Source organism: Oncorhynchus tshawytscha, unplaced genomic scaffold (assembly GCF_018296145.1).
Source record: "Oncorhynchus tshawytscha isolate Ot180627B unplaced genomic scaffold, Otsh_v2.0 Un_contig_4866_pilon_pilon, whole genome shotgun sequence".
NCBI lineage: Eukaryota > Metazoa > Chordata > Actinopteri > Salmoniformes > Salmonidae > Oncorhynchus > Oncorhynchus tshawytscha.
Window position 1 is genome coordinate 410,001 of NW_024609783.1, and position 24,170 is coordinate 434,170.

Sequence of the window (24,170 nt, forward strand, 5' to 3'; positions counted from 1 at the left end):
GAGGAGGAGGAGTCTACCGTGGTGAGGAGGATGAGTCTAGTCTACCCTGTGGTGAGGAGCAGGAGTCTACCGTGGTGAGGAGGACTCTACCGTGGTGAGGAGGAGGAGTCTACCGTGGTGAGGAGGAGGAGTCTACTGTGGTGAGGAGGAGGAGGCTACCCTGGTGAGGAGGAGGCTACCCTGGTGAGGAGGAGGAGTCTACCCTGGTGAGGAGGAGGAGTCTAGTCCGTGGTGAGGAGGAGGGAGAGGAGGAGGCTACCCTGGTGAGGAGGACCCTGGTGAGGAGTCTACCATGGTGAGGAGGAGGAGTCTACCGTGGTGGAGGAGGGTCTACCGTGGTGAGGAGGAGGAGTCTACCGTGGTGAGGAGGGAGGAGGAGGAGTCTACCGTGGTGAGGAGGAGGAGTCTACCGTGGTGAGGAGGATGAGTCTACTGTGGTGAGGAGCAGGAGTCTACCTGGTGGTGAGGAGGACCCTCTACCGTGGTGAGGAGGAGGAGTCTACCGTGGTGAGGAGGAGGAGTCTACTGTGGTGAGGACCGTGGGAGGAGGCTACCCTGGTGAGGAGGAGGAGGCTACCCTGGTGAGGAGGAGGATGCTACCCTGGTGAGGAGGAGGAGTCTACTGTGGTGAGGAGGAGGAGTCTACTGTGGTGAGGCTACCCTGGTGGGGAGGAGGAGGCTACCCTGGTGAAGGAGGAGGCTACCCTGGTGGGGAGGAGGAGGCTACCCTGGTGAGGAAGAGGAGTCTACCCTGGTGAGGAGGAGGAGTCTACCCTGGTGAGGAGGAGGAGGCTACCCTGGTGAGGAGGAGGAGTCTACTGTGGTGAGGAGGAGGAGTCTACTGTGGTGAGGAGGAGGAGGCTACCCTGGTGAGGAGGAGGAGGCTACCCTGGTGAGGAGGAGGAGTCTACCCTGGTGAGGAGGAGGAGGCTACCCTGGTGAGGAGGAGGAGTCTACCCTGGTTAGGAGGAGGAGTCTACCCTGGTGAGGAGGAGGAGTCTACCGTGGTGAGGAGGAGGAGTCTACCGTGGTGAGGAGGAGGAGTCTACCGTGGTGAGGAGGATGAGTCTACTGTGGTGAGGAGCAGGAGTCTACCGTGGTGAGGAGGACTCTACTGTGGTGAGGAGGAGGAGTCTACTGTGGTGAGGAGGAGGAGGAGTCTACCTGGTGGTGTGAGGAGGAGGAGTCTACCCTGGTGAGGAGGAGGAGTCTACCCTGGTGAGGAGGCTACCCTGGTATCTACCATGGTGAGGAGGAGGAGTCTACCGTGGTGAGGAGAAGGAGGCTACCCTGGTGAGGAGGAGGAGGACCCTGGTGAGGAGGAGGATCTACCGTGGTGAGGAGGAGGAGGCTACCCTGGTGAGGAGGAGGAGTCTACCCTGGTGAGGAGGAGGAGTCTACCCTGGTGAGGAGGAGGAGGCTACCCTGGTGAGGAAGAGGAGTCTACTGTGGTGAGGAGGAGGAGTCTACCGTAGTGAGGAGGAGGAGTCTACCGTAGTGAGGAGGAGGAGTCTACCGTAGTGAGGAGGAGGAGTCTACCGTAGTGAGGAAGAGACTTCCCCATTCAGTTTCTGGATTCAGGGTTCAATCAAACATCATTTTAATCTTAGTTTTACTATTGACAGTTACAGCTGATTTTGGGATTGTATGGATTCGCTCTCCTTAAATATAAGTCATCTGATTTATTTGTTTAATAAGTCTCTGAATTGTTTCATCAAACGTTTCAGCTCCTGATATCAGGGAATGAAAACTACAATCTGTCTCCTGAATTAGCCTAGTGGACCCGAGCTCGTTTACCCCGGTTTTCCCGAGCTAAACTAGGTGGCTAGCTGAACTGTGCTAGTTTTTATCCTCATTGCCAAACGTCCTAAATAAAGCACCCTCAACTTCAAAAGTAAAAAACTACAATCGTATAACTAAGAAATTTGACGGAAAAAAAACGGCGTATTGTTTAATTGTTTTGTTGAATAGTCAGGAGAGGTTCGAGGTATCTGTCATAAGACGACAGCGGGCCGTGAAGGACTTCATAGTCCAAGTTCAGTTTTGAGATTCACCGGCGACTAGGCGTAGGGTCAGCTGGACGTTTCTGACTGGTTCTGCTTGTAACTGTGACAACGGGCAGCCACTTGGTTTGATGGGAAATGTAGTGCTTTTTCCAACACAGACAGATCTGTACACAGTCTTGTACCCTTAACCTTTTTTAAACTGACTATCGTATTTGTTGATTAGACCAGAGTTTATTAATATAATGACACATCCAGGAGTCACGAGTTATCTGACACGAGAAAACTTGAGAAAATAGCAACTCTACAGATAACAATGACTGCAGATCACAATAACTACATATCACAATGACTACTCACAAATACAGATCGTAATGACTACAGATCACTATAATGACTACAGATCATAATGACTACAATGACTACAGATCGTAATGACTACAGACCTACAGATCAATGACTACAGATCATAATGATGACAATGACTACAGATCACAATGACTACAGATCGTAATGACTACAGATCACAATGACTACAGATCACAATGATACAGATCACAATGGCTACTGATTGTAATGTTTTATTTTTTTATTTAACCTTTATTTAACCAGAGGAAGGGCTCAAATAATGAGATTTAAAATACTATTTTTCAAGAGCGTCCTGGACCACAAGATACAGATGGCAGCACCAAGTCATTACAAAAATTACAGACAAACAACAATGACTACAGAAAACTACGTAATGTTTTATTTAATTTCTAGTAAAAACCATAAAAGCGTCCTGGCCAAGATCACAAGTCATTATAAAAATTACAGTATAACAAAATCAAAAACCATTGCTAACACAGCAAATTAAAAACATTGACAGGTCAGGGAATCAGTCTCAACATCATTCATCAGTGATTTAAAAACACCAATCAGGAAATGGTTCTTCCAGTTTAAAAGTATTTTGTAAGGTGTTCCCAGACGATGGCGCAGAGTACATAAAAGCCCTTTTACCAAATTCAGTTCGGACATTTGGAACAGTTAGCAGGATAAAGTCCAGCGACGGAAGAGAGTACCCAACATATTTCTGAACAATAAAAATGCCCAAATAAAAAGGTAGTAAACCCAAAATGGCTTTGTAAATAAAAGTATACCAGTGACCTAGCCTACGAGTGACTAGAGAAGGCCAGCCAACCCTGGTATACAAAGTGCAGTGGTGCGTAAGGGTTTTGCAGTTTAAAATAAATCTCAAAGTGCCATGGTAAAGGGTGTCAATTGATCTCAAACACTGAGCAGAAGCATTCATATATAAAATATCCGCATAGTCTAGTAAAGGCATAAATGTAGCTGATACTAGCCTCCTGGTTTAAAAAAAAAACAGGCCTTATTCCTAAAATAAAATACCAATTTCAGCTTCAGTTATTTTGTAAGTTGTTGAATATGCAATTTAAAAGAGACGCCGTCATAAATTAAAATTCCAAGATATTTATATGCTGTTACAACCTCAATCTCCTTGCCCTGACAGGTAGTAATAGGTGAAATGTTCAGAGGTCTATTTCTTGCTTTAGAAAACACCATTAGTTTAGTTTTGTCAGTATTGAGGATAAGCTTCAATTGACACAAGGTATGTTGAACAGTATAAAAAGCAGTTTGCATGTTCTGGAAAGCTTTTGTAAGAGACGAGGCACAACGGTAAATAACAGTATCATCAGCATAAAAATGAAGTTGTGCATTTTGGACATTTTTGTCTAAATCATTTATATAAATAGTGAATAAGAGAGGACCAAGAACAGAGCCTTGGGGCACACCTTTAAAGACAGACAATTTAACAGACATAAGCCCATCAAATTGAGTCCACTGAGTTCTACCATGCTCTGAAAGACCTACACTCGACAATCTCTGCCTTAGTATAGCATGATCAACTGTATCAAAAGCCTTAGAGAGATCAATAAAAAGTGAGACACAGTGCTGTTTTTTGTCAAGGGCTTCTGTCACGTTCTGACCATCGTTCGTATGTGTTTTCCTTGTTTTAGTGTTGGTCAGGACGTGAGCTGGGTGGGCATTCTATGTTGTGTGTCTGGTTCGTCTATTTCTATGTTTGGCCTGATATGGTTCTCAATCAGAGGCAGGTGTTAGTCATTGTCTCTGATTGGGAACCATATTTAGGTAGCCTGTTTTGTGTTGGGTTTTGTGGGTGATTGTCCTTAGTGTCTTGATGTCCTTGTTCTGTATGTATGTGCACCACTATTAGGCTGTTTCGGTTTTCGTTACGTTTTGTAGTGTTTGTATTTAGATTCGTGTTGCTTCAGTTTAATAAACATGGATCGCAATCTACACGCTGCATTTTGGTCCGACTCTCCTTCACCACAAGAGAACCGTTACAGCTTCAGTGATATCATTTAAAACTTTCATGGCTGCTGTAATTGTGCTATGCTTCTTCCTGAAGCCCGATTGGTACATTGATAAAATAGAGTTAGTAACTCTTTGTCACGCCCTGGCCTTAGTATTTTGTGTTTTCTTGATTATTTTGGTCAGGCCAGGGTGTGACATGGGTGATTTATGTGGTGTGTTTTGTCTAGGGTTTTTTTGTAGGTTATGGGATTGTGTTTAGTGAAGTATTCTAGGTAGGTCTATGGTTGCCTGGAGTGGTTCTCAATCAGAGGCAGGTGTTTATCGTTGTCTCTGATTGGGAACCATATTTAGGCAGCCATAATCTTTAGGTCTCTTGTGGGTGGTTGTCTCCTGTGCCAGTGTTTGTACCACACGGGACTCTTTCGGGTTTACACGTTTTTGTAGTTTGTTCATGTATAGTTTTTCTTATTTAAAAAAACACAAACTTCAACCACGCTGCGTTTTGGTCCGCCTCTACTTCGACGGAAGAATCCCGTAACACTCTTTGAGCTGTTCACTCACAAGCGTTTCAAGTATTTTCACCAGGGGTGACAGCTTTGAGATTGGCCTAAAATTATTTAAAAGAATTTGATCTCCTTTTTAAAAAAGTGGTAGGACAAATGCTGTTTCCCAGATCTTTGGAATTTCATTACATTCCAGGGTTAGATTGAACAGATATGTAAGTGGTTCAGCTATGAAATCAGCTGCCAGATTTACAAAGCAGGGATCCAAAAGATCAGGACCTGCAGGCTTTCTCTGATCTAAGGATTTCATGGCTTTATGTACCACCTGCACTGAGAATGGCAAAAAGCTAAAAGTTTGACCAGCTCTCACTGGTTCATCCACACAGGGTTGTACAGAGACAGAGGACACTGGTTCATCCACACAGGGTTGTACAGAGACAGAGGACACTGGTTCATCCACACAGGGTTGTACAGAGACAGAGGACACTGAATCAAACAGCCTACCAGATGATAACAAAGTGCTCATTGAAACAATTCAGCATTTCAGTTTTGTCATATACAGCAACAGAGTCCTTCAAAACACATGACGGTAATTCATTAACATTACTGTTACCAGACAGACTTAATAGCCTCCCAGAACTTTCTAGGGTCATTCAGGGTCATCAGTGGTAACAGACATAAAATATTCAGACTTGGCCTTCCTGAGAAAAAAAGAACACTTGTTTCTTAACGGCCTAAAAATAAGCCAATCAGCATCAGAACATGATTTCCTTGTTTTAGCCCAGGCTAGATTACGGTTGTGAAATATACAAAACAGCTCAGAAGAAAACCATGGATTATCCCGCCCTTTAACCCTGAACCTGCGGAATGGGGCGTGTTTGTTTACTATTTGGAGAAAACCATGGATTACCCTTTAACCCTGAACCTGCGGAATGGGGCGTGTTTGTTTACTATTTGGAGAAAACCATGGATTATCCCGCCCTTTAACCCTGAACCTGCGGAATGGGGCGTGTTTGTTTACTATTTGGAGAAAACCATGGATTATCCCGCCCTTTAACCCTGAACCTGCGGAATGGGGCGTGTTTGTTTACTATTTGGAGAAAACCATGGATTATCCCGCCCTTTAACCCTGAACCTGCGGAATGGGGCGTGTTTGTTTACTATTTGGAGAAAACCATGGATTATCCCGCCCCTTTAACCCTGAACCTGCGGAATGGGGCGTGTTTGTTTACTATTTGGAGAAAACCATGGATTATCCCGCCCTTTAACCCTGAACCTGCGGAATGGGGCGTGTTTGTTTACTATTTGGAGAAAACCATGGATTATCCCGCCCTTTAACCCTGAACCTGCGGAATGGGGCGTGTTTGTTTACTATTTGGAGAAAACCATGGATTATCCCGCCCTTTAACCCTGAACCTGCGGAATGGGGCGTGTTTGTTTACTATTTGGAGAAAACCATGGATTATCCCGCCCTTTAACCCTGAACCTGCGGAATGGGGCGTGTTTGTTTACTATTTGGAGAAAACCATGGATTATCCCGCCCTTTAACCCTGAACCTGCGGAATGGGGCGTGTTTGTTTACTATTTGGAGAAAACCATGGATTATCCCACCATTAACCCTGAACCTGCGGAATGGGGCGTGTTTGTTTACTATTTGGAGAAAACCATGGATTATCCCGCCCTTTAACCCTGAACCTGCGGAATGGGGCGTGTTTGTTTACTATTTGGAGAAAACCATGGATTATCCCGCCCTTTAACCCTGAACCTGCGGAATGGGGCGTGTTTGTTTACTATTTGGGGAAAAAAACATCATGAAAGAATTTCCAGGCAGTTTCCACATCAGGGATAAACTCAATCTGCTCCAGTCAAAATAAAACAAATCATGAAAGAAAGCCTGCTCATTAAAACACTTCAAATTTCTCTTATGAATAAAACGTGGGTTTGTCTTAGTAATGACAATAACTACAGATCGTAATGACTACAGATCACAATGTCTACAGATCACAATGACTACAGATCGTAATGACTACAGATAGTAATGACTACAGATCGTAATGGCTACAGATCACAATAACTACAGATCGTAATGACTACAGATCACAATGACTACAGATCACAATGACTACAGATCGTAATGACTACAGATCACAATGTCTACAGATCACAATGACTACAGATCGTAATGTCTACAGATCACAATGTCTACAGATCACAATGACTACAGATCGTAATGACTACAGATAGTAATGACTACAGATCGTAATGGCTACAGATCACAATGACTACAGATCGTAATGACTACAGATCACAATGTCTACAGATCACAATGACTACAGATCGTAATGACTACAGATAGTAATGACTACAGATAGTAATGACTACAGATCATAATGGCTACAGATCACAATGACTACAGATCGTAATGACTACAGATCACAATGACTACAGATCACAATGACTACAGATCGTAATGGCTACATATCACAATGTCTACATATCACAATGACTACAGATCGTAATGACTACAGATAGTAATGACTACAGATCGTAATGACTACAGATCACAATGTCTACAGATCACAATGACTAAATTACTTCCGGACACAAAGGGTCCTCAGAGCTCCTCCTCCTCACCACTCTATAGCCTTTATTGCACTGTGGACCAGGCAGGGAAGAGGAACGGTCATAACAGATCTATGTTATGACAGATCTATGTCTCAAAAGCTCTATGTCATATTACCAGATCTATGTCATATTATCAGATCTATGTCATATTACCAGATCTATGTCCTATTAACAGATCTATGTCATATTACCAGATCTATGTCACATTAACAGATCTATGTCATATTACCAGATCTATGTCCTATTAACATATCTATGTCATATTACCAGATCTATGTCATATTACCAGATCTATGTCCTATTAACAGATCTATGTCATATTACCAGATCTATGTCCTATTACCAGATCTATGTCATATTACCAGATCTATGCCATATTAACAGATCTATTTCAGAACAGATTTATGTCACATTAACAGATCTATGTCATATTACCAGATCGATGTTATATTACCAGATCTATGTCCTATTAACAGATCTATGTCATATTACCAGATCTATGTCATATTACCAGATCTATGTCCTATTAACAGATCTATGTCATATTACCAGATCTATGTCCTATTACCAGATCTATGTCATATTACCAGATCTATGCCATATTAACAGATCTATTTCAGAACAGATTTATGTCACATTAACAGATCTATGTCATATTACCAGATCGATGTTATATTACCAGATCTATGTCCTATTAACAGATCTATGACATATTACCAGATCTATGTCCTATTAACAGATCTATGTCATATTAACAGATCTACGTCCTATTAACATACCTATGTCCTATTAACAGATCTATGTCAGAACAGATTTATGTCATATTAATAGATCTATGTCATATTACCAGATCTATGTCAGAACAGATTTATGTCATATTACCAGAGCTATGTCATATTACCAGAGCTATGTCCTATTAACAGATCTATGTCATATTAACAGATCTATGTCCTATTAACAGATCTATGTCCTATTAACAGATTTATGTCCTAACAGATTTATTTCATATTACCAGATCTATGTCCTATTAACAGATCTATGTCATATTAACAGATCTACGTCCTATTAACATACCTATGTCCTATTAACAGATCTATGTCAGAACAGATTTATGTCATATTAATAGATCTATGTCATATTACCAGATCTATGTCAGAACAGATTTATGTCATATTACCAGAGCTATGTCATATTACCAGAGCTATGTCCTATTAACAGATCTATGTCATATTAACAGATCTATGTCCTATTAACAGATCTATGTCCTATTAACAGATTTATGTCCTAACAGATTTATTTCATATTACCAGATCTATGTCCTATTAACAGATATATGTCCTATTAACAGATCTATGTCATATTACCAGATCTATGTCATATTACCAGATCTATGCCATATTAACAGATCTATTTCAGAACAGATTTATGTCACATTAACAGATCTATGTCATATTACCAGATCAATGTTATATTACCAGATCTATGTCCTATTAACAGATCTATGACATATTACCAGATCTATGTCCTATTAACAGATCTATGTCATATTAACAGATCTATGTCCTATTAACATACCTAGGTCCTATTAACAGATCTATGTCAGAACAGATTTATGTCATATTAATAGATCTATGTCATATTACCAGATCTATGTCAGAACAGATTTATGTCGTATTACCAGAGCGATGTCCTATTAACAGATCTATGTCCTATTAACAGATCTATGTCCTATTAACAGATTTATGTCCTAACAGATTTATTTCATATTAACAGATCTATGTCCTAAAAGTAACATATCTATGTCCTAATAGAGATATGTCATATTACCTTGATCGATGGCTTAATAGATTCGTGTCCTGATAGATCTATGTCATAACAGTAACAGATCTATGTCCTAATAGATCTATGTCCTAACAGTAACATATCTATGCCCTAATAGATCTATGCCCTAACAGTAACAGATCTATGTCCTAATAGATCTATGTCCTAACAGTAACAGATCTATGTCCTAACAGTAACAGATCTATGTCCTAATAGATCTATGCCCTAACAGTAACAGATCTATGTCCTAATAGATCTATGCCCTAACAGTAACAGATTTATGTCCTAATAGATCTATGCCCTAACAGTAACAGATCTATGTCCTAATAGATCTATGCCCTAACAGTAACAGATCTATGTCCTAGTAGATCTATGTCCTAACAGATGGTTCTGTGATTAAGCCACAGAACAATCTGAACAATGAATAACATTGGCTGAGACTTGAAGATGAGCATTAGCTCGATGTGATGTGGAGGAGATCCGGCTTCAGGTTTATGACTGATTATAATTCAGAATGTAACCATATTTAAATAAGTTAAGCTGTGTTGATATATCTATTGAAAAAAATGACAATAAATTACAAATTAATGTTGTAGGTAAGACAAATGAGTTGGTTAAAGTACAAACTGTCTGGCATCCAGGCTAGTGGAAAGAGGTTTAATGCAGAGTGAAAACAGAGACCTATGTCCCATCTCCATACAGTCCTAGAGACAGAGAGAGCAGAGACTGTAAGAGGTTTGAGGCAGAGTGATAACAGAGACCTATGTCCCATCTCCAAACACTCCTAGAGACAGAGAGAGCAGAGACTGTAAGAGGTTTGATGCAGAGTGAAAACAGAGACCTATGTCCCATCTCCAAACAGTCCTAGGAGACAGAGAGAGCAGAGACTGTAAGAGGTTTGAGGCAGAGTAACAGAGACCTATGTCCCATCTCCATACAGTCCTAGAGACAGAGAGAGCAGAGACTGTAAGAGGTTTGAGGCAGAGTGATAACAGAGACCTATGTCCCATCTCCATACAGTCCTAGAGACAGAGAGAGCAGAGACTGTAAGGGGTTTGAGGCAGAGTGATAACAGAGACCTATGTCCCATCTCCAAACTGTCCTAGAGACAGAGAGAGCAGAGACTGTAAGAGGTTTGAGGCAGAGTGATAACAGAGACCTATGTCCCATCTCCAAACAGTCCTAGAGACAGAGAGAGCAGAGACTGTAAGAGGTTTGATGCAGAGTGAAAACAGAGACCTATGTCCCATCTCCAAACAGTCCTAGAGACAGAGAGAGCAGAGACTGTAAGAGGTTTGAGGCAGAGTGATAACAGAGACCTATGTCCCATCTCCAAACAGTCCTCGAGACAGAGAGAGCAGAGACTGTAAGAGGTTTGAGGCAGAGTGATAACAGAGACCTATGTCCCATCTCCAAACAGTCCTAGGAAACAGAGAGAGCAGAGACTGTAAGAGGTTTGAGGCAGAGTGAAAACAGAGACCTATGTCCCATCTCCATACAGTCCTAGAGACAGAGAGAGCAGAGACTGTAAGAGGTTTGAGGCAGAGTGATAACAGAGACCTATGTCCCATCTCCAAACAGTCCTAGAGACAGAGAGAGCAGAGACTGTAAGAGGTTTGAGGCAGAGTGATAACAGAGACCTATGTCCCATCTCCAAACAGTCCTAGACACAGAGAGAGCAGAGACTGTAAGAGGTTTGAGGCAGAGTGAAAACAGAGACCTATGTCCCATCTCCAAACAGTCCTAGAGACAGAGAGAGCAGAGACTGTAAGAGGTTTGAGGCAGAGTGATAACAGAGACCTATGTCCCATCTCCAAACAGTCCTAGACACAGAGAGAGCAGAGACTGTAAGGGGTTTGAGGCAGAAATCAACAATGACTGATGGAAAGTGGTTTGAAGCAGAGCGAACAGAGAGACTAGAGAAACTCACCTTGGTTACACAGAGAGCCACAGAATCCTGACAGACACTCACAGTGTCCTGTGATGTGGTGACAGGGACCATCGCTATGGATACACTGAGGACAGGACTGACTGCAGCGCTGACCATAGAACCCTGGAGAACAGACTGAAAACACAGGGGACAGGGTGAGGGGGTTAATGTGTGTGTAGGTACGTGTGTGTGTGTGTGTGTGTGTGTGTGTGTGTGTGTGTGTGTGTGTGTGTGTGTGTGTGTGTGTGTGTGTGTGTGTGTGTGTGTGTGTGTGTGTGTGTGTGTAGGTATGTGTAGGTATATGTGTGTGTGTGTGTGTGTGTACTTACAAACACATATACAGTGCCTTGCGAAAGTATTCGGCCCCCTTGAACTTTGCGACCTTTTGCCACATTTCAGGCTTCAAACATAAAGATATAAAACTGTATTGTTTTGTGAAGAATCAACAACAAGTGGGACACAATCATGAAGTGGAACGACATTTATTGGATATTTCAAACTTTTTAACAAATCAAAAACTGAAAAATTGGGCGTGCAAAATTATTCAGCCCCTTTAGTTTCAGTTCAGCAAACCCCTCTCCCGAAGTTCAGTGAGGATCTCTGAATGATCCAATGTTGACCTAAATGACTAATGATGATAAGAGGCCCATGATCACTCTGGATGAACTGCAGTGATCTACAGCTGAGGTGGGAGACTCTGTCCATAGGACAACAATCAGTCGTATATTGCACAAATCTGGCCTTTATGGAAGAGTGGCAAGAAGAAAGCCATTTCTTAAAGATATCCATAAAAAGTGTTGTTTAATGTTTGCCACAAGCCACCTGGGAGACACACCAAACATGTGGAAGAAGGTGCTCTGGTCAGATGAAACCAAAATTGAACTTTTTGGCAACAATGCAAAACGTTATGTTTGGCGTAAAAGCAACACAGCTCATCACCCTGAACACACCATCCCCACTGTCAAACATGGTGGTGGCAGCATCATGGTTTGGGCCTGCTTTTCTTCAGCAGGGACAGGGAAGATGGTTAAAATTGATGGGAAGATGGATGGAGCCAAATACAGGACCATTCTGGAAGAAAACCTGATGGAGTCTGCAAAAGACCTGAGACTGGGATGGAGATTTGTCTTCCAACAAGACAATGATCCAAAACATAAAGCAAAATCTACAATGGAATGGTTCAAAAATAAACATATCCAGGTGTTAGAATGGCCAAGTCAAAGTCCAGACCTGAATCCAATCGAGAATCTGTGGAAAGAACTGAAAACTGCTGTTCACAAATGCTCTCCATCCAACCTCACTGAGCTCGAGCTGTTTTGCAAGGAGGAATGGGAAAAAATGTCAGTCTCTCGATGTGCAAAACTGAGAGACATACCCCAAGCGACTTACAGCTGTAATCGCAGCAAAAGGTGGCGCTACAAAGTATTAACTTAAGGGGCTGAATAATTTTGCAAGCTCAATTTTTCCGTTTTTGATTTGTTAAAAAAGTTTGAAATATCCAATAAATGTCGTTCCACTTCATGATTGTGTCCCACTTGTTGTTGATTCTTCACAAAAAATACAGTTTTATATCTTTATGTTTGAAGCCTGAAATGTGGCAAAAGGTCGCAAAGTTCAAGGGGGCCAAATACTTTCGCAAGGCACTGTATTTCTGAGACAACCACAGATACAAAGCTAAGACACTAACAGACACTACCAGACACCACCAGACACTACCAGACACTACCACTACCAGACACTACCAGACATTACCGGACACTACTGTACACTACCAGACACCACCAGACACTACCAGACACTACCAGACACCACCAGACACCACCAGACCCTACCAGACACCACCAGACACTACCAGACACTACCAGACACCACCAGACACTACCAGACACCACCAGACACTACAGACACCACCAGACACAACCAGACACCACCAGACACCACCAGACACTACCAGACACTACCAGACATCACCAGACACTACCAGACACTACCAGACATTACTGGACACTACTGGACACTACCAGACACTACCGGACACTACTGGACACTACTGGACACTGCCAGACACCACCAGACACTACCAGACACTACCAGACACTACAGGACACTACCGGACACTACAGGACACTGCCAGACACTACCGGACACTACCAGACACTAGAAGACACTCCCAGACACTCACCGGACAATCTTGGACACTGCCAGACACTACCAGACATGGCAAGACACTACCGGACACTACAAGACACTACCGGACACTACAGGACACTACCGGACACTGCAAGACACTACCGGAAACTACAGGACACTACCGGACACTACCAGACACTAGAAGACACTAGAAGACACTCCCGTACACTCCCGGACAATCTTGGACACTACCAGACACTACCAGACATTACCAGACACTACCAGACACTACCAGACAATACCAGACAATACCAGACAATACCAGACACTACTGGACACTACACACCAAAGATAACATTAAACACTCAAACTCTCATAGCATTTCCTATTTCCAATTTATCCTCTCCTCTCCTCTCCTCTACCTCTCCTCTCCTCTCAGACACCCTCAGACACTCAGACTCTCCTCTCCTCTGGACCTCTCCACTACCAGACACTACCTCCACTCCTCTACCAGACACTCCTCTACCCTCTCAGACTCTCCTCTCCAGACCCTACCCCCAGACCTCTCCTCTACCCACTACCCACTCCTACCCCAGACCTAGACCCTACCAGACACTCTCCACTCCGGACCTCTCCTCTCCTCTCCAGACCTCCCCTCCTCCCCTACCAGACCTCGGACCTCTGGACCCTACCCCCCCCCCTCTCCACTCTCCTCCCTCTCCCCTCCCCTCCTCCCCTCCCCTCCCCTCCCCTCTCCTCTCCTCTCCTCTCCTCTCCCCTCCCCTCCTCCCCTCCCCTCTCCTCCCCTCTCATCCCCTCCCCTCTCCTCTCCTCTCCCCTCCCCTACCAGACACTCCTCCCTCCCTCTCCTCCCCCTCATCCCCTCCCCTCTCCTCTCCTCTCCTTTCCTCTCCTCTCCCACTCCTCTCCTCTCCTCTCCAGACTCTCCTCTCCTCTCCTCTCCTCTCCTCTCCCCTCCCCTCCCCTCCCCTCCCCTCTCCTCTCCTCTCCTCTCCTCTCCTCTCCCCTCCTCCCCCTCCCCCTCTCCTCTCCTCTCCTCTCCCCTCCCCTCCTCCCCTCCCCTCCCCTCCCCTCTCCTCCCCTCCCCCTCCCCTCCTCCCCTCCCCTCTCCTCTCCCCTCCTCCCCTCCCCTCCCCTCTCCTCTCCTCTCCTCTCCTCTCCTCTCCCCTCCCCTCCTCCCCTCCCCTCTCCTCCCCTCTCATCCCTCCCTCTCATCCCCTCCCCTCTCATCCCCTCCCCTCTCACCCCCTCCCCTCTCCTCTCCCCTCCTCCCCTCCCCTCTCCAGACCCTCATCCCCTCCCCTCTCCTCTCCCCTCCTCCCTCCCCTCTCCCTACCAGACCTCCCCTCCCCCTCCCCTCTCCTCTCCTCTCCTCTCCCCTACCCCTCCCTCCCCTCCCCTCCCTCCCCTCTCATCCCCTACCCCTCTCATCCCCTCCCCTCTCATCCCCTCCCCTCTCCTCTCCCCTCCCCTCCCCTCTCCTCTCCCCTCTCCTCTCCTCTCCCCTCCCCTCCCCTCCCCTCTCCTCTCCTCTCCTCTCCTCTCCTCTCCTCTCCCCTCCCCTCTCATCCCCTCCCCTCTCATCCCCTCCCCTCTCCTCTCTCCCTGACCCCCTCTCCTCTCCTCTCTCTCTCCTCTCCCCTCTCCTCTCCTCTCCTCTCCCCTCCCCTCCCCTCCCCTCCCCTCTCCCTCTCCTCTCCCCTCCCCTCCTCCCCTCCCCTCTCCTCCCCTCTCATCCCCTCCCCTCTCATCCCCTCCCCTCTCATCCCCTCTCCTCTCCTCTCCTCTCCTCTCCCCTCCCCTCTCCTCCTCTCCTCTCCTCTCCCCTCCCCTCTCCTCTCCTCTCCTCTCCCCTCCCTCCCCTCCCCTCCCCTCCCCTCTCCTCTCCTCTCCTCTCCTCTCCCTCCCCTCCTCCCCTCCCCTCTCCTCCCCTCTCATCCCCTCCCCTCTCATCCCCTCCTCTCCCCTCCCCTCTCCTCTCCTCTCCTCTCCTCTCCTCTCCTCTCTCCCTCCCCTCTCATCCCCTCCCTCTCCTCTCCTCTCCTCTCCCCTCCCCTCCTCCCCTCCCCCCTCTCCTCCCCTCTCATCCCCTCCCCCTCTCCCCTCCCCTCTCATCCCCTCCCCCTCATCCCCTCCCCTCCCCTCTCCTCTCCTCTCCCTCTCCTCTCCTCTCCTCTCCTCTCCTCTCCCTCCTCTCCTCTCCTCTCCTCTCCTCTCCTCTCCTCTCCTCTCCCCTCCCCTCCTCTCCTCTCCCTCCTCCTCCCCTCCCCTCCCCTCCTCTCCTTTCCTCTCCTCTCCTCTCCTCTCTTTTCCTTTCATCTTTCAGGTTCACATGAGGTAAACTCTGAAGCCAAGGAAGAAAAATACTTTGACAGCCCACTCTGTTCTCTATTGTAGTCCTCTGTAGTGAAGGACCAGAACAGTTAGAGAGTGTAGCTTTGTCCTCCTTGACTGAGGCTGCAGCATCCCAAATGGTATATAGTGCACTATAAAGGGAATAGGGCCGCAGTCTGTGCCACTCAGACCATATGTCTTCCTTAAGCTCTTAATTAGTTTGCATTGATGTTTCTCTAAGTGGCGAGAGGGAGGAGTTAACAGGTCAGAATGATGTTTCTCTAAGTGGCGAGAGGGAGGAGTTTACAGGTCAGAATTATGTTTCTCTAAGTGGCGAGAGGAAGGAGTTTACAGGTCAGAATGATGTTTCCTTCCTGCTCTGTCTAATGAGAGGAAGGAGTTTACAGGTCAGAATGATGTTTCCTTCCTGCTCTGTCTAATGAGAGGAGGAGTTAACAGGTCAGAATGATGTTTCCTTCCTGCTCTGTCTAATGAGAGGAGGAGTTTACAGGTCAGAATGATGTTTCCTTCCTGCTCTGTCTAATGAGAGGAGGAGTTAACAGGTCAGAATGATGTTTCCTTCCTGCTCTGTCTAATGAGAGGAGGAGTTAACAGGTCAGAATGATGTTTCTCTAAGTGGCGAGAGGGAGGAGTTAACAGGTCAGAATGATGTTTCCTTCCTGCTCTGTCTAATGAGAGGAGGAGTTAACAGGTCAGAATGATGTTTCCTTCCTGCTCTGTCTAATGAGAGGAGGAGTTAACAGGTCAGAATGATGTTTCCTTCCTGCTCTGTCTAATGAGAGGAGGAGTTAACAGGTCAGAATGATGTTTCCTTCCTGCTCTGTCTAATGAGAGGAGGAGTTAACAGGTCAGAATGATGTTTCCTTCCTGCTCTGTCTAATGAGAGGAGGAGTTAACAGGTCAGAATGATGTTTCTCTAATGAGAGGAGGAGTTAACAGGTCAGAATGATGTTTCCTTCCTGCTCTGTCTAATGAGAGGAAGGAGTTAACAGGTCAGAATGATGTTTCCTTCCTGCTCTGTCTAATGAGAGGAGGAGTTAACAGGTCAGAATGATGTTTCCTTCCTGCTCTGTCTAATGAGAGGAGGAGTTAACAGGTCAGAATGATGTTTCCTTCCTGCTCTGTCTAATGAGAGGAGGAGTTAACAGGTCAGAATGATGTTTCCTTCCTGCTCTGTCTAATGAGAGGAGGAGTTAACAGGTCAGAATGATGTTTCCTTCCTGCTCTGTCTAATGAGAGGAGGAGTTAACAGGTCAGAATGATGTTTCCTTCCTGCTCTGTCTAATGAGAGGAGGAGTTAACAGGTCAGAATGATGTTTCCTTCCTGCTCTGTCTAATGAGAGGAGGAGTTAACAGGTCAGAATGATGTTTCCTTCCTGCTCTGTCTAATGAGAGGAGGAGTTAACAGGTCAGAATGATGTTTCCTTCCTGCTCTGTCTAATGAGAGGAGGAGTTAACAGGTCAGAATGATGTTTCCTTCCTGCTCTGTCTAATGAGAGGAGGAGTTAACAGGTCAGAATGATGTTTCATTACATTATACCTAGACATACACACACAGACATTACATTATACCTAGACATACACACACAGACATTACCTTTTACCTAGACATACACACACAGACATTACCTTTTACCTAGACATACACACACAGACATTACCTTTTACCTAGACATACACACACAGACATCACATTTTACCTAGACACACAGAGATGAAGGCAAGTCTACGTAGGAACACATACGCAAATACACAGAGAGGCCATTTTACTTGACTAGCTGCTCTGATTATCTGTGTGTGTGTGTGTGTGTGTGTGTGTGTGTGTGTGTGTGTGTGTGTGTGTGTGTGTGTGTGTGTGTGTACGCAGGCATATGTGTGTGTGTGTGTTGTTGTTCTCTTACTGCGTCTGCAGGAGGTGCCTCTGTATCCGGGGGCACACACACACGTCCCGTCCTCCGGTGAGCAGGAGCCTCCGTTCTCACAGGTACAGGAGTAGGAGCAGTCTGGGCCCCATCGGCCCTCCACACACACACTGTCACAGTTCACACCTAGAAGAAACATGGGGAACACCGCTCAGTAACTCATCTTACTGGGCAGAGTCTGGGGCCCTCCCTCATCTCATCAGAGTCTGGGGCCCTCCCTCATCTCATCAGAGTCTGGGGCCCTCCCTCAGAGTCTGGGGCCCTCCCTCAGAGTCTGGGGCCCTCCCTCATCTCATCAGAGTCTTGGGGCCCTCCCTCAGAGTCTGGGGCCCTCCCTCAGAGTCTGGGGCCCTCCCTCATCTCATCAGAGTCTGGGGCCCTCCACTGTCCCTCCACGGCTGTGAGAAAAGATTACCCAGCGACTTACTCTATACATTATAGTGTCGTTTATAAAGGATTTGTGAATGGAAGAGAAGGACACAGAGAGACAGAGACACAGACAGAGACACAGAGACAGAGACAGAGAGACAGAGCGACAGAGACAAAGACAGACAGAGACAGAGAGACAGAGAGATAGAGACACAGACAGAGAGACAGAGACAGAGAGACAGAGAGACAGAGAGACAGAGAGACAGAGACACAGACAGAGAGACAGAGACAGACAGACAGAGACACAGGCAGAGAGACAGAGACAGACAGAGACAGAGAGACAGACACAGGCAGAGAGACAGAGACAGAGAGACAGAGAGAGACACAGAGACAGAAACAGAGAGACAGAGTGATAGTTAGCTTTCTCTCCTTCCTCTCCCCTCTGAGTGCCCCTTTCGAACCCCTATCGTCCAGGGAGAGACGGAACTAAATGAAACAGGAACAGTCCCAGAGATGGGAGAAAGGTAGAGTCCCAGGGAGAGATGTAGAAAGGTAGAGTCCCAGGGAGAGATGGAGAAAGGTAGAGTCCCAGGGAGAGATGGAGAAAGGTAGAGTCCCAGGGAGAGATGGAGAGATGGAGAAAGTTAGAGTCCCAGGGAGAGATGGGAGAAAGGTAGAGTCATCAGGGAGAGATGGAGAAAGGTAGAGTCCCAGGGAGAGATGGAGAAAGGTAGAGTCATCAGGGAGAGATGGAGAAAGGAGAGTCCCAGGGAGAGATGGAGAAAGGTAGAGTCCCAGGGAGAGATGTAGAAAGGTAGAGTCCCAGGAAGAGATGTAGAAAGGTAGAGTCATCAGGGAGAGATGGAGAGATGGAGAAAGGTAGAGTCATCAGGGAGAGATGGAGAGATGGAGAAAGGTAGAGTCCCAGGGAGAGATGGAGAGATGGAGAAAGGTAGAGTCATCAGGGAGAGATGGAAAAAGATAGAGTCCCAGGGAGAGATGTAGAAAGGTAGAGTCCCAGGGAGAGATGGAGAGATGGAGAAAGGTAGAGTCATCTGGGAGAGATGGAGAGATGGAGAAAGGTAGAGTCCCAGGGAGAGATGGAGAGATGGACAAAGGTAGAGTCCCAGGGAGAGATGGAGAGATGGGAGAAAGGTAGAGTCCCAGGGAGAGATGGAGAAAGGTAGAGTCCCAGGGAGAGATGGGAGAAAGGTAGAGTCCCAGGGAGAGATGGGAGAAAGGTAGAGTCCCAGGGAGAGATGGAGAAAGGTAGAGTCCCAGGGAGAGATGGAGAAAGGTAGAGTCCCAGGGAGAGATGGAGAAAGGTAGAGTCCCAGGGAGAGATGGAGAGATGGAGAGTCCCAGGGAGAGATGGAGAAAGGAGAGTCCCAGGGAGAGATGGAGAAAGGAGAGTCCCAGGGAGAGATGTAGAAAGGTAGAGTCCCAGGGAGAGATGTAGAAAGGTAGAGTCATCAGGGAGAGATGGAGAAAGGTAGAGTCCCATGGAGAGATGGAGAGATGAAGAAAGGTAGAGTCACAGGGAGAGATGGGAGAAAGGTAGAGTCATCAGGGAGAGATGGAGAAGGTAGAGTCCCAGGAAGAGATGGAGAAAGGTAGAGTCCCAGGGGGGGGTGGAAAGATGAAGGTAGAGTTCCAGGGAGAGATGGAGAAAGGTAGTGTCCCATGGAGAGATGGAGAAAGGTAGAGTCCCAGGGAGAGATGGGAGAAAGGTAGAGTCCCAGGGAGAGATGGAGAAAGGTAGAGTCATCAGGGAGAGATGGAGAAAGGTAGAGTCCAAGGGAGAGATGGAGAAAGGTAGAGTCGTCAGGGAGAGATGGAGAAAGGTAGAATCCCAGGGAGAGATGGAGAAAGGTAGAGTCCCAGGGAGAGATGTAGAAAGGTAGAGTCATCAGGGAGAGATGGAGAAAGGTAGAGTCCCAGGGAGAGATGTAGAAAGGTAGAGTCATCAGGGAGAGATGGAGAAAGGTAGAATCCCAGGGAGAGATGGAGAAAGGTAGAGTCATCAGGGAGAGATGGAGAGATGGAGAAAGTTAGAGTCCCAGGGAGAGATGGGAGAAAGATAGAGTCATCAGGGAGAGATGGAGAAAGGTAGAGTCCCAGGGAGAGATGGAGAGATGAAGAAAGGTAGAGTCACAGGGAGAGATGGGAGAAAGGTAGAGTCATCAGGGAGAGATGGAGAAAGGTAGAGTCCCAGGAAGAGATGGAGAAAGGTAGAGTCCCAGGGAGAGATGGAGAGATGAAGAAAGGTAGAGTCCCAGGGAGAGATGGAGAAAGGTAGAGTCCCAGGGAGAGATGGGAGAAAGGTAGAGTCATCAGGGAGAGATGGAGAAAGGTAGAGTCCCAGGGAGAGATGGGAGAAAGGTAGAGTCATCAGGGAGAGATGGAGAAAGGTAGAGTCCCAGGGAGAGATGGAGAGATGAAGAAAGGTAGAGTCCCAGGGAGAGATGGAGAAAGGTAGAGTCCCAGGGAGAGATGGAGAAAGGTAGAGTCCCAGGGAGAGATGGGAGAAAGGTAGAGTCCCAGGGAGAGATGGAGAAAGGTAGAGTCCCAGGGAGAGATGGAGAAAGGTAGAGTCCCAGGGAGAGATGGGAGAAAGGTAGAGTCCCAGGGAGAGATGGAGAAAGGTAGAGTCCCAGGGAGAGATGGGGAAAGGTAGAGTCCCAGGGAGAGATGGAGAAAGGTAGAGTCCCAGGGAGAGATGTAGAAAGGTAGAGTCCCAGGGAGAGATGGGGAAAGGTAGAGTCATCAGGGAGAGATGGAGAAAGGTAGAGTCCCAGGGAGAGATGGAGAAAGGTAGAGTCCCAGGGGGAGATGGGGAAAGGTAGAGTCATCAGGGAGAGATGGAGAAAGGTAGAGTCCCAGGGAGAGATGGAGAAAGGTAGAGTCCCAGGGAGAGATGGAGAAAGGTAGAGTCCCAGGGAGAGATGGAGAAAGGTAGAGTCCCAGGGAGAGATGTAGAAAGGTAGAGTCCCAGGGAGAGATGGGGAAAGGTAGAGTCATCAGGGAGAGATGGAGAAAGGTAGAGTCCCAGGGAGAGATGGAGAAAGGTAGAGTCCCAGGGGGAGATGGGGAAAGGTAGAGTCCCAGGGAGAGATGGAGAAAGGTAGAGTCCCAGGCAGAGATGGAGAAAGGTAGAGTCCCAGGGAGAGATGGAGAAAGGTAGAGTCCCAGGGAGAGATGGAGAAAGGTAGAGTCCCAGGGGAGATGGGGAAAGGTAGAGTCATCAGGGAGAGATGGAGAAAGGTAGAGTCCCAGGCAGAGATGGAGAAAGGTAGAGTCCCAGGCAGAGATGGAGAAAGGTAGAGTCCCAGGGAGAGATGGAGAAAGGTAGAGTCCCAGGGAGAGATGTAGAAAGGTAGAGTCCCAGGGAGAGATGGGGAAAGGTAGAGTCATCAGGGAGAGATGGAGAAAGGTAGAGTCCCAGGGAGAGATGGAGAAAGGTAGAGTCCCAGGGGGAGATGGGGAAAGGTAGAGTCATCAGGGAGAGATGGAGAAAGGTAGAGTCCCAGGCAGAGATGGAGAAAGGTAGAGTCCCAGGGAGAGATGGAGAAAGGTAGAGTCCCAGGGAGAGATGGAGAAAGGTAGAGTCACCAGGGAGAGATGGAGAAAGGTAGAGTCCCAGGGAGAGATGGAGAAAGGTAGAGTCCCAGGGAGAGATGGAGAAAGGTAGAGTCCCAGGGAGAGATGGAGAAAGGTAGAGTCCCAGGGAGAGATGGAGAAAGGTAGAGTCCCAGGGAGAGATGTAGAAAGGTAGAGTCCCAGGGAGAGATGGAGAAAGGTAGAGTCCCAGGGAGAGATGGCATTGGTAGCATTAGCAGTGCTTCTCAAATTGTGTGTGTGTGTGTGTGTGTGTGTGTGTGTGTGTGTGTGTGTGTGTGTTTGTGTAGTCTGTTTTAGCAGGACTGGTTTGAGGAACTGAGGACTCACTGGGGATTCAACTAGAACAGAATCCCTGGGTCTAACACACTTATACCCAAACACACACACACACACACACACACACACACACACACACACACACACACACACACACACACACACACACACACACACACACACACACACACACACACACACACCCAAACACACACTCCTGAGAGTCCCAGAACTCCACACTCTTCCAAGCTGTCCTCTCTGTTCCAGACTCATTAGAAGTTGCTCTGACAGAACAGAGAGAGAATATGTGAGTGGGCTTCAGCCATTATAACATCATTAATAAAGCAGATCTGTCTATAACCTGCTGGGTCTATGAAGACCAGATGAATCTAGACTGGAACTCCTACGTACCGCAGAGATGAGGTGGAGAGATGGAGGGATGGATGGATGGATGGAAGGATGAGTGGAGGGATAGGTAGACTGATGGAGGGATGGGTAGAGGGATGAAGGGATGGGTAGAGGGATGGTAGAGTGATGGAGGGATGGGTAGAGGGATGGGTAGTCTGATGGAGGGATGGAGGGATGGGTAGAGGGATGGAGGGATGGGTAGAGGGATGGGTGGAGGGATGGGTAGAGGGATAGAGGGATGGGTAGAGGGATGGGTAGAGGGCTGGGTAGAGGGATGGGTGGAGGGATGGGTAGAGGGATGGGTAGAGGGATGGAGGGATGGGTAGAGGGATGGGTAGAGGGACGGGTAGAGGGATAGACCATCCGTAATGACAGTACTCAAACAGACCATTCATAATGACAGTACTCAGACCATTCATAATGACAGTACTCAGACCATTCATAATGACAGTACTCAGACAGACCATTCATAATGACAGTACAGACAGACCATTCATAATGTCAGTACTCAGACAGACCATTTATAATGACAGTACTCAGACAGACCATTCATAATGATAGTACTCAGACCATTTATAATGACAGTACTCAGACCATTCATAATGACAGTACTCAGACAGACCATTCATAATGACAGTACTCAGACAAACCATTCATAATGACAGTATTCAGACAGACCATTCATAATGACAGTACTCAGATAGACCATTCATAATGACAGTACTCAGACAGACCATTCATAATGACAGTACTCAGATAGATCATTCATAATGACAGTACTCAGATAGACCATTCATAATGACAGTACTCAGACAGACCATTCATAATGACAGTACTCAGACAGACCATTCATAATAACAGCACTCAGACAGACCATTCATAATGACAGTACTCAGACAGACCATTCATAATAACAGCACTCAGACAGACCATTCATAAAAACAGCTTTCAGAAACTCAGAGAGCTCTTTCACAGAAGAGGCAGTGATCTTCTGCTGAATGTTGTTTACGCTGTCTGCCTTTGGAAAAACCTTGATGGCTTCTCACAGCGGGACAACAACAAAAAACATGTTCCTGTTAATTCATTTGAAATGTCACACCTAAAGCACAGTGCATTTCACCAGAGGAGGTAGTATTTAACTTTAAAACAGCTTCGCTATCCAATCCAAAAATTCCTCTTTCTTCCTCCACAATCGTCCTGTACCCATCTAGCCCAACCGGATTTCTCTTCAGGCATTATCTTTGGCCAGCCCCTCATCACTCAGGACCTCAGAGTGTTAATGAAATCCAGAGGAGAGAAGAGAACCATCCTGTCAGTTGTAATTCCAGGCATGAATCAGCCCTGGGGTCACGGGGGTCACGGGGGTCACGGCTTCACCTCAGTCCGTCGTTATACTGCAGCCATTTCCCCGTTGTGATTCTAAACGTCCAGAGATGATCCAATCCTGATCCTTCCTCTGACATCCATCCTTGTCCCTGTTCCCCCTCATACAGCAGTCCTAACGGTAGTCAGAGAGGGACAGGGAGGAGCGCACACGCACACACACACACACACACACACACACACACACACACACACACACACACACACACACACACACACACACACACACACACACACACACACACACACACACACACACACACACACACACACACACACACACACCAGTGTGGAGCAGGGACCCTATGACATACCATGCAGTCCTAATAGCACACAGCACTGTGCAGGACAGGAAGCTCCTCTCTCTCCTCTCCTCTCCTCTCCTCTCCTCTCCTCTCCTCTCCTCTCCTCTCCTCTCCTCTCCTCTCCTCTCCTCTCCCTCTCCTCTCCTCTCCTCTCCTCTCCT

The 24,170-nt window shown here is 46.7% G+C and overlaps 1 protein-coding gene across 1 annotated transcript in view; it reads right to left on the reverse strand.

Annotated features, from left to right (window-relative positions):
- The window catches only part of LOC121845859 (multiple epidermal growth factor-like domains protein 11), a gene marked incomplete at its 5' end in the record, with an annotated part of 115,586 nt that overhangs the window by 29,043 nt on the left and 62,373 nt on the right, over positions 1-24,170 (reverse strand). The window contains 2 exon segments of the mRNA XM_042318029.1: positions 11,220-11,354; positions 17,627-17,773. Of these exon segments, the coding sequence (XP_042173963.1) occupies positions 11,220-11,354; positions 17,627-17,773 (282 nt within the window).